This window comes from Amblyomma mixtum, chromosome 5 (assembly GCF_055824585.1).
Source record: "Amblyomma mixtum isolate Tamu chromosome 5, ASM5582458v1, whole genome shotgun sequence".
Lineage (NCBI taxonomy): Eukaryota > Metazoa > Arthropoda > Arachnida > Ixodida > Ixodidae > Amblyomma > Amblyomma mixtum.
In genome coordinates, this window is record NC_143016.1 from 71,422,403 (window position 1) to 71,433,651 (window position 11,249).

General features: G+C 48.1%; 1 protein-coding gene across 1 annotated transcript; it reads right to left on the reverse strand.

Annotated features, from left to right (window-relative positions):
* Window positions 1-63: 63 nt before the first annotated feature.
* On the reverse strand, window positions 64-7,947 carry LOC149342615 (uncharacterized). The gene is made up of 3 exons (XM_089542198.1): window positions 7,756-7,947; window positions 6,462-6,640; window positions 64-1,161 (listed from the first exon to the last, which is right to left on the reverse strand). Exons 1-3 carry the CDS (start codon window positions 7,945-7,947, stop codon window positions 969-971), a joined length of 564 nt encoding a protein of 187 aa, XP_089398324.1. The 3' UTR covers window positions 64-968.
* Window positions 7,948-11,249: the final 3,302 nt, after the last annotated feature.

Consider the following 11,249-nt stretch of genomic DNA (forward strand, 5'->3'; position numbering starts at 1 on the left):
AATTCGCAAACGCTTAAGCACTACCACAGCGAGACGAAATGAAAGCTGCAGTGGCTCGTGCAGGCCAGAGCTCGCGACAGGCAAGTCCCGACGTCGACAAGCACAACAAATGGTCTTGGCGGCTACACAGCTACTGCGGCTGAACGACCGGAGATGGTTCGTATCTCGTCCAGGTGGATATAGCTCCGTCGTTCCAGGCCACAGCGAAATCCTCCCATTATCGTACCATGCCCGCGGGAGATTGTTACACACGCACTAGGTAGGATGTTTTGTGCGAACTCATGTGACAAGGGAGTCAGCACAGGGGTATGTGAGAAGCCGCTTGGAAGCATGTGAAGTACCGGTTGGGAGGTAGTTGCTGAGGAAGTAAAAACGACTGCTTCTCGAGTCAGGCTCATTCGATGGCATTTGTGCGGAACATTACCTTAAGCAGCCAAAAAAGCACCAAGTGCACAAAGAGCATTACTGGCATCAGATGACAGCGCACTTGGGGCACTACGAGGATGCTTTAAATGAGATGCTGCGGGTGGCGGGGTCATGAGTCCCACTTGCAAAGGTGCACACCAGTCCCAAGTGGCAGTGGGCTCTTCGGCACTATCCGTGGGAGGATATATATCTTGGCGATCCACCGTTCGCGAATTGTCGATGCGCAGTGCACGTTTCTGCGCTTATGGAGACATTTAACACTCGTTTGGTAAAGAAAGCAACAACCAACGATGTCGTGGTCACACTCTTCGGTCGGATAAGTGGGATGACCTCCGGCTTCACCAGAAGTGGTATGATAACTCAGTCCAGACGGAGATTGGCAACGAAATAAATCTTCGGGCAGCGCGCAGCCTTGAACTGTCGCTGTCCGACGAGCTCCTGTGTCGGAGCAGCGACGCGAGCGCGAGCCCGCTCCTCGGGGTTGGGCCGGCCGCCTTTGGTCTCGTATCGAAACACAGCGGCCCGAACCCCGAAGCGGCCGCCTATTGGTACTGCAGGTCTGAGCCCTGGCTGCGCGCCCCGTTCTCCAGATGGTAGAGCACGCCCAGGACTGTGCAGGCCGAGCGGTTGGTCTTCATCGCATTGGCGATGAGGCCCGGCCAAGCACTGTGCTGCTGCTCGCACTCGCACCCACGGGGCTCGGACTCGAGGCGGCCAGCCCAGACGTGGTCATACCTGTGTAGCACGGGTAATGTGCGCTTGTAACCACGAGTACGGTTTACACAAATACACTTATGAGCTGCCCACTACAGTCTTTATTATACGATTCCTTTGCTCTTGAATTTTGAGGGAAGAATCAGTGGCTGTCTCAGCACCTAGGAAGATGTCATTCGCATACCCTTTTGAAAGCCGGAGCAAGAAAAGTGCCTTTGAAAATAGGGTGTCACATCCCTGTGACCAACAAAATGTTAATTTACGTGCCTCGGGCACCCCCTTCAACTTTACCTCACACTTTCATAGTATTCGAAACAAATATTGGTCCGGAAATTAAGGAGGTGCTTTCAGCAAAGCGCGAAGTTATCACGTGATCTATACAGGATAGTAAATATGGAGTTTCGAACATGACATCTGGTGGTGCACTGTGAAGTCATATGGGGAGAAAGATGACGTCATTATTGGTCAACACACTTTGCGAGGGAATGGCACTCGTTGAAATAGAAGGGTAATATATTAATAATTATTTACTTTAGGACATGGGCTGGGAGAACTATGGTAACAAAATGGTTGGCGCCCACATTTTCAAAACAACTGAAAGCTAATGCGGGGCAAAATTAAGCATCGTTACTACCTTCAGGCGTACACTACAATTCTTCATCACAAGCCAAACCAGGAGTGAGCTTTGATGAGCCTTAATTGGACGTTCAAAGTCTATACAAAATGGCGCAGCCAACTTGCGCCAAGCTTGAAAAAAGGGTTTTGCAGTGTGTTAGGATTCGACTAGTTCATTGTTGTAGGTAGTCGTCTTGAGTATATCGGCATTATTTGTATATGCGCCTGATTTGATAATTGACGGTTATTAACGTGATACCGTTGATGGCTCCGTTCTCCAGAATATCTGGTGTCGGCGTCGTCGGCGCTGTGAATGAAAAATCACGGGTATGGCTGTGGCAGGTGGTCCCCAGAGAGCAACCTAGGGGGCAGATGGACCACCCAGGTTTTAGTAAGTAACCTTGCGGTGTTATCACAACCTACATTGGATTGTGACCGAATTGCCTATTGTGTCAGGCTGAAGTAAAATTTAATCATTGTCGCTCGGGAAGAGCAACCTGGGCTACACAAGGCCCACCGCTGGGAGCACCTGCACCAGAAGGAGTATGAAGATTCCCAGGGATCTAAAAATGAAAAGTAGGAAATGACCATCCGCTTGTATGGGAAATAACACAATACGATATCGCGTCATGCACCATTCTATCTATTCGACGTTTGAAACGCCTTCGGAAGATTCAGCTAAGGGAGGTCACGCGTCCGTCTTCGACATAAACCTACACGTGCCAGGGACGGACAAGACCAGATCCGCAGTCTTATTAGAAGCTACAGCAAGTAGATTGACAAAAATCACACTGTAACCGACGAGCACGCCTGATTCAAGGCACCACCGGGAGTCGCCGCGAGAAAGCCAAGCCATCCGAGAGCAAGGGGAAGAAATGATTCGCGACAACGACATCCAGCCATCGAAGCTCCCCTAGGAAGCCGTGGTCATCCTTGAGTGCAACATGGGCGGTAATCTCCGGTTTAGCATAGGTTACCACCGATTGAACAACGTAATCAGGAAAGGTAATGCCATTTGGACTGTGTTCTGCCCCAGCCGCGTTGAAGCGCGCCTCGAGTGGAAAACGTTTATCCCATACATACGAGGGGGTACCCAAAAGAAACCGGACTTATTTTTGTTTGAACTTGTTTGTTCGCATTTTAAGCACAGACCTTCAATCTCCTTCAAAGTATTCCCCACTTGCAATGATACGCTTGTCGAATATTTCATTCCATTTTTCAAAACATTGTTTAAATTCATCTTTTGTGATGCTTGACAGTGCCTCCGTCGTTTTTTTCTTCACCTCAGCAACATCAGCGAAACGCTTTCCATTCACCTATTTTTTCATTCTAAGAAACAAAGAAAGTAGCATGGGGCAAGGTCGGGAGAGTATGAGGGTTGAGGAATAGGGGTCATGCTATTTTTGGTCCAAAATTGTCGTAGAGACAGGGCTTTGTGAGCAGGGGCATTGCCATGATGGAAAAACCACTCACCCGACCGCCCCAAATCTGGCGGCTTCCACCGCACACTGTTGCCCAATCTTTTCAAAACATCCAAGTAGAAAGCCTGGCTATCTTTCTGACAATGCGGAACAAATTCTCAGTGGACGACTCCTCTCACGTCGAAAAAACAAATCAGCATTGTTTTGAGGTTTGGTTTCACCTGACGAGCTTTTTTGAGGCGAGGTGAATTTGAAGTTTTCCATTAGCATGATTGTTGCTTTGATTCAGGATTCGATTCAGGAACACTTGGGTTGTCGCCATAGCATCGTCCTTGTACGTCTTTCTTAATATTTCAAGTTTGCATTCAACTTTTTCCGAGCAAAAATCAGAATTTCACCGGCGCACGCTGTTAACGAAAATCAGCCATTGCAAAAACGACGTTCCCACAAAACAGTTGTCACTCTAAAACTCTGCCTAAACTAGTCTGACCTCCTTCAACGATGGCACTCGGCTTAGTGACTCTGGAATGTTCGTTCTATGCGCTCCTAGTGGCAAAACGCGGTACCACAGAAGCTTTGCTGACCAAAAAATTTAGTCCGGTTTCTTTTGGGTACCCCCTCGTAGATGCCGTCGTCGCCTTCTCTTCGACCTTTGACCTTCGACCTTTGAAGAAAAAGACTTCCGACCATGCAGTGAAGACATCAGCGCTCACCCTTAAACCAAATAAGCGGCATTTTGCTCACGAGGAGCTGCTGTTTCTGGGCCACATCGAAAGCAACGATCGAATACACTCTTACCCGCAGAAAACCGCTGCTATTGTACAGTTTGCACAGCCGACCGACAAGCAAGCTGTGCGCTTGTTCCTGGGGCTCTAAAGAACTTTTCGCGAATAGCTGGACCCTTTACGCCGGCTGCTATTTCTCAAAGGCAGAAACCAACCTTCCCGTGACGGAAAAGGCGTGCCTTGCGATAGTGTGGGACACATAAAAATTCCGCGCACCTGAACGGCCGGTCTTTGAAAAAGTGTGACTGATCATGAAGCGCTGTATTGGGTCGCCAACTTGATGGACCAGTCCGGCCGCCTTGCTCTATGGAGCTTTACAACTTCAAGTTGGTTGTCATCGTTGTTTCCGGAATCAAGCACAGCATTCTGAAGCCGCTTGTCTATCATGAGCCCCAGCAGATGCACAAACGCAGGATGACGATATTTACACCTTATTTGGACCTATCAGCTACAGCACTATTCCAGAGCAGCAACACAAGACTGCTCCCCCTCAAGTGTTTCATCAAGTACTTGGCAGAGCTTCGCCTTCGGCCTTGTTCAGATGAGGATTGCCTTCGTTCTATATACAGCATGATGTCCTCGTGAAGAGAAACTAACCTCGCCTCCCGTTACCCTCCCTCCTTCCCCCCTTACCTCCTTGTTGTACCTGCGAGCCTTCCCGAAGAAGTTGTACAGGCTTCACATGGCGTGCCGACAGCTGAGCATCTCGCGTTTTTGAAGCCTTTACCGCGTTTATGGGAAGTTTTACTGTGGCGCGAAACTGTCAGCCTCTGAAGATACCACGCATCCGACCACCAGGATTCCTGTACCTGATTGAACCTCTGTCAAGATCCATCCATCAGATCGACATGAACCTGTTTTGCCCTTTCCCAAGTCAGCACCTCGAAACAAATGAATCATCGTAGTGACCGACTGCTTGACCTGCTACGCCGACACAAAAGCCCTGCCGGACTGAGCCACAGCAGAAGCCGCGTCCTTTTTCGTGGAATGCATGCACCCTTCCAAGACAGCGCGCCCCCGAAGTGCCCATCACGGACAGAGGAACGGGATTCACGGTGGAAATGATACAAGCCATCGTGCGCCACAGTCAAACAAGCCCCCGGAGGACAACTGCGTACCATCCGCAGAGCAACAGCCTTAATGAGCGCTTGAACAAGATCATTGCAGACATGGCTGCCATGTACGTTGACGTCGAGCACAATACTGGGTGTCATTCTGCTTTAGGTCGTCTACGCCTACAACACCGTAGTGCAAGAGCCCACCCAGAAAAAGGTTTTAGACTCTCGTCCATGGCCGGGAAGCCACGACTATGCTTGAAGTCATGCCGATCAACGTTACCAAGGAAGATAATCACGACATCGCTGCCGACTTACAGCGCGCGGAAGAAGCACGACACCTGGCCTGGCTGTGCATTAAAGATTAAAAGCACACCGAAGCCCGAGGGTACAACCTACGTGAAATAAAAGAAGAGTGGCAGTATGTAGGTGCGGACAGCCATTCGCAGCCGCGGACTGAGGGAAAACCGTTTGCTCCGCTACATATGCAAGATCGTTCGTTACTTTGGAAAGCTTGACTACGCAGTAGCCACGGGGCGACATTTCTTTTTATTGTAAAGCATCACCTCGATGCTTCCTAAGGAAGGGGGTAATGCCGCAAAGCTTTGTAATGTTTATTTTTTCATTCTTACGGTCACCGACACGCAGATATATTCCTTTGTTGGTGAGTTGAGATAAGATTAGATATATCTCAAATACTGGCAGCAATGCGGAGCCGATTCTATGCTGTTTCAAGGCTGCTGTGGCTACCTAGCACGTCATGTCTCGAAAGTTCTTTAGCTTTAGTTTGGGCTCGGCGGAGAGCGGCGGACATAGTACTCTTCGACGATCGCCGAGCAGGCTTGTCTTTATCGCCGCCTTTGCCAAGTTGAGTGCTTTGTGGGCTCAGGTCAGCCCAACAAAAATTTCGTTTCAGCGCCACGTCAATTGCTTCGTCTACATGTATACGCAATGAAGAAAATGTTACTTAAATCGCAGCAAGACAAGGCTGAAGAAAGCATTCCTGAGTTCCCATACACTTGCATGGAGAAGCCGGAGATGGACCCATGCCGAATTACCTGTCATGAAAGCTTACGTTACTGTGTCTGTGCCTTCTCTCGCTTTGGTATATTTGGAGTGCAGTAAGATCGACTCCCCTCCGGAGCAGTATAAAGAGTATTGTTGATAGCGAATTGATGCTCTTACAACAACCTGGGCCTCTGGTTGCGCCATTAACCCCACCCCCCTCTCTCACCTTCGCTGCGATCAATTTTTTATATACAGACGAGCGGAAGTGCGCATAAATATGTTTACATGTAGTGCGTTACACGTACGTAGTCGTATGCACATACGAACACGCTCCCGGTGATCTTGGCCAGAACGGCACTTCCTACAAATTTTCACGAAACCTGTTTCTTGTTATCCTCTGTCTTTTTAGTGATGCATACGCGGCCAACTTCCCTCACCAGCAGCGTGGATCAGCACTGAGCTGTTTGCTGACTTGCTCCCTGCGCGACTCGATGTGGTGGTAAACCGAGAGCAGCTCGTCCCTGGTGGTGCACAGATGGTCGTTCGGGCTGCCTGAATCTTCGGTTTCGGGGTGGTTCTGTGGAGACTCAGTGGCGGCGCTTGTGATCCCAGTGGCCTGCGTTTTCATTAATGGTACGATCAGTCCAAAGAAGTCAAAACATCGGAACAGAAACTTCTGATGGCGACTCGACTGCATTGCACTGCACCGTAATTAAACTGTCCTGGTTAACTCTCTTAAGATGTGCAATATATGCGACGTGATTTTAGGGAAGAAATTAAATTTTTTTAATCCGGGGTGAGCTGATTGAAAGTTAATGGAGTACTGTGTAATTTTTACACTCAGGATTCGTGTGCACATATCTATTAGAGGCAGGGTGCAAATACGTCAATGAAATCAGGACAAATTGTTAATGATGCACTGAATAAACGTTTTCTGCAAATGCACATGGCAAGCAAAGGTTATCGCCAATATACTCACCTATATAGGAGCATCCCGCGAGCCCAGCAGAGCTTACAAATCGTCGACTTTGGACGCGTACATTTTTCGCGTTTGTAGGTTTTTTTTTGTACCCGAGGTGCGCCGTCTTTTCGCGCAATTTAAATCTCAACAGCACAGCGGCCTCCACTGCCGAATTTGAACTCAGAAACGTAAATATATACAGCGCACGTTGCAATAAAGTACAGTGAAATGACTTCACTTCTACTTCATCCATTTCTCACCAGAATATCAGATCGGGATGTGCTCCTCGGCCAGACACCTGTCTTGAAAGGCTTACCACTGGGTTGTGTAAACAAATTACTGCCTCTCACAGCATACGTAAATTACTTATTAAAACTTGATAATCAGGATGACAGCGCAAAAACCAAAGGGAACAACAAAGGAAATGTTCAAGCTGCGGCCGTCTGCTCGTGCCTGGCGGAGCACAGCGCATTTTCACCATCCTTCTGGTTCAACGCTACGAAAGTGATACTATAAACACCAATGAAGTACTGCACATACGACGATGATGCCAGAGCACATTTGTATATCTGAGATATGTGATCATTTATGTGCAGTCGTTTGGATTTGTTAGCGAATTAGCCAAATATGATGTGTTCTGACCTGTCCTGGCCCATTATCCACAGAACGTATTTGAACATGGCGGTAGGAATGCTAAAATGTGGTGGTAACGATGGTACGAGTGTGCCAACATAGAGCAAACGGGCGACCCAGTGCCGTGCTTCCCCTACCTGCGTCATGGCGTCGGTAGTACTCAGCCGTGAGCAGGGACCGAACAGTGTGACGTGCTCGTCTTGGAGCTGGGGATGGCTGTCCGGGGCTACGGACGCAATCGACAGAGGCAGCGAGTTTCTTGGCTCGCCGGAGTCCTCAGAGTTCGGTTGCTGTGCTCTGCCGCTGTCATCGTAGGTGGGGTCAGGCATGGCGAACAGCCGGTGAACCAGCGCAGGTTACTGGCAGCACCTTTTTGAGGGCCTGTGGTTTTGTATGACTATTAAAATAAAAAAAAAACGTGGTTCAAAGGTAGTGTGTGAGTGGGATAAACCAAGGTTTGAACTACATTAGATTGATGACGAAATGAGGAGATTTGGTGAAGGCACCTCATTTTCAAGGTAAAGAGCTAGATATCTGACGGAAAAAATATGGCAGGGAAAGTAACATTGCAGACAATATCTGTACTTGCTGAGCGCAAAGAAACGAATTGAGTCAGTATATTCTGTAGAGTGTAATACTATCAAGCCTTTAAATCAAACAGGGAATCTGGGTGGTCTGAGGCGTTTCGTGGTTTTATGAATATCGAGTAGGTAGCAAAAATATCATTTGAATAACTGCTGGAAGCAGGATGAAAAGTAGGAAGGACGTGTAGATTACGAAGAAGCCGATTAGAATAAACAGTTGGGAAGATACGATACCGTGACTTTTACTTGCCAGCCAAGAAACCGGGAAGTGGTAGTTGTTTGAAGAGGAAGACACTTGTCGGAGAATCAGGCGCTGGAAGGTAGACGCACGGAGGAATGAACGCATTGCAGCATTTCGCTTGAGGTTTTGCACAAACGTACGCATGAATGGTGGTGGTTATAAGAGACCGAGTCCTTTTTTTTGTTAGATAAGTAAAAAATTTAGCACGCGTATCATGGTGTTTGGCTCCCAACATATGCTGAATTTTGTGTCCTTGTTCTTTTCGGAGCCCTGCGTGAGCGGGATTAGCTTCGATAAGACAACACTATGGTTTTGACACATGTGGCAGGATCTCAGAGACTTGTCGAGAAGGAATGCTCCTGCACCGTATTTTCAAACCTAAGAACCTCTGTGCAATGGAGTCGGTAATGTAAGGTGGTGAACAAGGTAAGGCACATTTGCTTCATCTTAAGTCCGATTGTTTCAAGAAGGGAATTTTGCAAGGGTGATCACGGCAAGAGCGCTGGGAATTTGTGCACGAAGTCCTCTCAGAAATAACACACCTGCCGAGTGATAACAAGAACATTGAATGAGTACAGTAGTAGTCTAAAACTTTATTCCGCAAAGAGGTCAACATTTTAAGCAACTACCAGGTCCTTCTGCAGTATATGTAGTACATGACTGTGTCCTGTGCATGTACAGGGTCGTCCACTTTCACCTTGTACGCGCCTCCGTGTAACCGGCGCTCCGCGGAGCGCCTGTCGCGGGCACCCGGAAACTACCGTGAAGCCGCAGTCTGAGCCGTAGGCGGATGTTCGGGCTTTGTCGTCTGCCACAGCAAGTTCCTACGCTTGCGTTGGCTTGTAGCAACTGTAGCCGGCTCACTGTAGCAGACGAAAAACCCGAAGCACGTGCCTACAGTTCTCACCAAGCCTGAGCACTAGTTCGGCAGGCGTCTTCGAGAGACGGTCGGCGGAGCGCCATCGGCACTGTGCCTTGTTCAAGGTGCAGGAGGACCATCCTGCACGAAAGCTGCACGCTGCTAACTTTCACGAATAAAGCTTAAGAAACTACGCTCACAAAGCGCATTGAGGGATAGCTTCTTTTTTTTTCTTCGATGTTGATCATGAACTGCCAGGCACTTGCTGAAGCGCATGAGAGGCGAAGGGCTACCGTTATCACTCGAAACCGTCAACATTATGACCGTTGTCTTCTGGCCGATTCGCACGAGGATTAATGTCAGTGAAAGGTGTCAACAGCTCCATCTGTTCATCGCAAACGGACGGAGGTCACTACAGGTTTCGTCTAACCGTGTGGAAGCTCTCCATCGAAGAAAATCTTTTCCTCCACGAAAGGGGCGAAAACAGCAGCACTACTCGCATTTTATCGTCCCTTGCCTGCGCCTTGACTAATGCGGCAAAGACAGTCACTTTTGCGCCAGGGAAACCTGGTATAATTGGGGAGCAGCAAGGGTCTTCGGACCGCTTGAGACAGAGTGAGAGCTACCGCCTGACAGCGAAAAGATCGCTACTTCTCTCGCGCGGACGAGTACGGCATCGGAGAAGGTTGCGAAGAGACTAATGGGGAAGAAAGAAAAAGGCTTTGCTTACTCTGTGGAGGTCGTCTTGCACAGCTGTTGGAGCGGACGAAAGGCCTGCTGGTGTCCGCGAGCGGAGGTTGCGAAGAGCGTGATGTGCAGTCTCGTGAAGAACGCGCTGCTCGTGAAATCGGTGGGACAGCTGACTGACAAAGAAAAAAATGCAAAGGCTGAAAATTTTAATGACGCAAAATGACGTCACTCTATCAGGTGTACTTTTCTGCTTCCTTTTTGGAGACGTCTCGATGACAGAATGCACGCCTATAGAAGTAGAGTGACGCACAGACAAAAGTGGCATCACACCTCTGCTAAATAACTTGAATACCCGCACTTGGAAATCTGTTCTTTTAAAATCGGCGAGGAAGACGTTTGTTGCGTTTAACGGTTTCTGCTGAATTCTTGCTCTTCCCGACACCAACAAAATGTTGAAAAATGAACTCAGAATATTGCGGAACGAAAATTAATTCACAGCATACTTATCCATAATTAAGGTGGTCAATAGCGCTGCGGCCGTCGCCTTTCTGATAGTGACGGTGGTGTGACACTTGTTAAAACAGCCTTTCTGTTAGGCGTTCAATAGGTCCTGGGCCAAGGTGACGAGGGCGCGTTGCAGCTTCAGATCCAGAGAGGCCAACCAGATGGGCCACGGTGGGGGTGGCGGGAAAGGATAGGCGGGGGACTGGAAGGCTGTTCAATGATTTCATGGCTACCACCCGCTCTTGGTTTAAAGGAGATTAACAACGAAACAAAAAAATCGTAACAGATGTGATGGCACGGAAGAAATAGGCAGGCACTATTTCCTTTGAATGCGGTGCATCCATACCCAACACGTCTGTACAGGAGCATTTTCGAATAGGAAAAAATTTACGAGCGCAATTTTTTAATATATTGTAAAATTTCACTATAAAATGAATATATCCGCACATCTACCTTCGGCGGTATTGCATTTTTTTTTGCTATTAAGTATTTTGCTTTCCTCAAAAGCGTTCCCCACTGGTTTTCTATGGCTGTCTCAAATCCTCTATGCAAGCGATGGAAACATCATAAAAGAAATAGTTTTACATATCGGAAAAATGAATTATTACCTTCAATACTTCTATACCAGTACCTTAGTTTTTCAATATTTAAAACTTTTGTCTAAGAATGTTGGACAACCTTTTGGAGCGGAAATGTTGGTCGTCATTGCCCGATGTCTTGATATTGTAACGCGGCGGCCAGCCGAAGAATGAG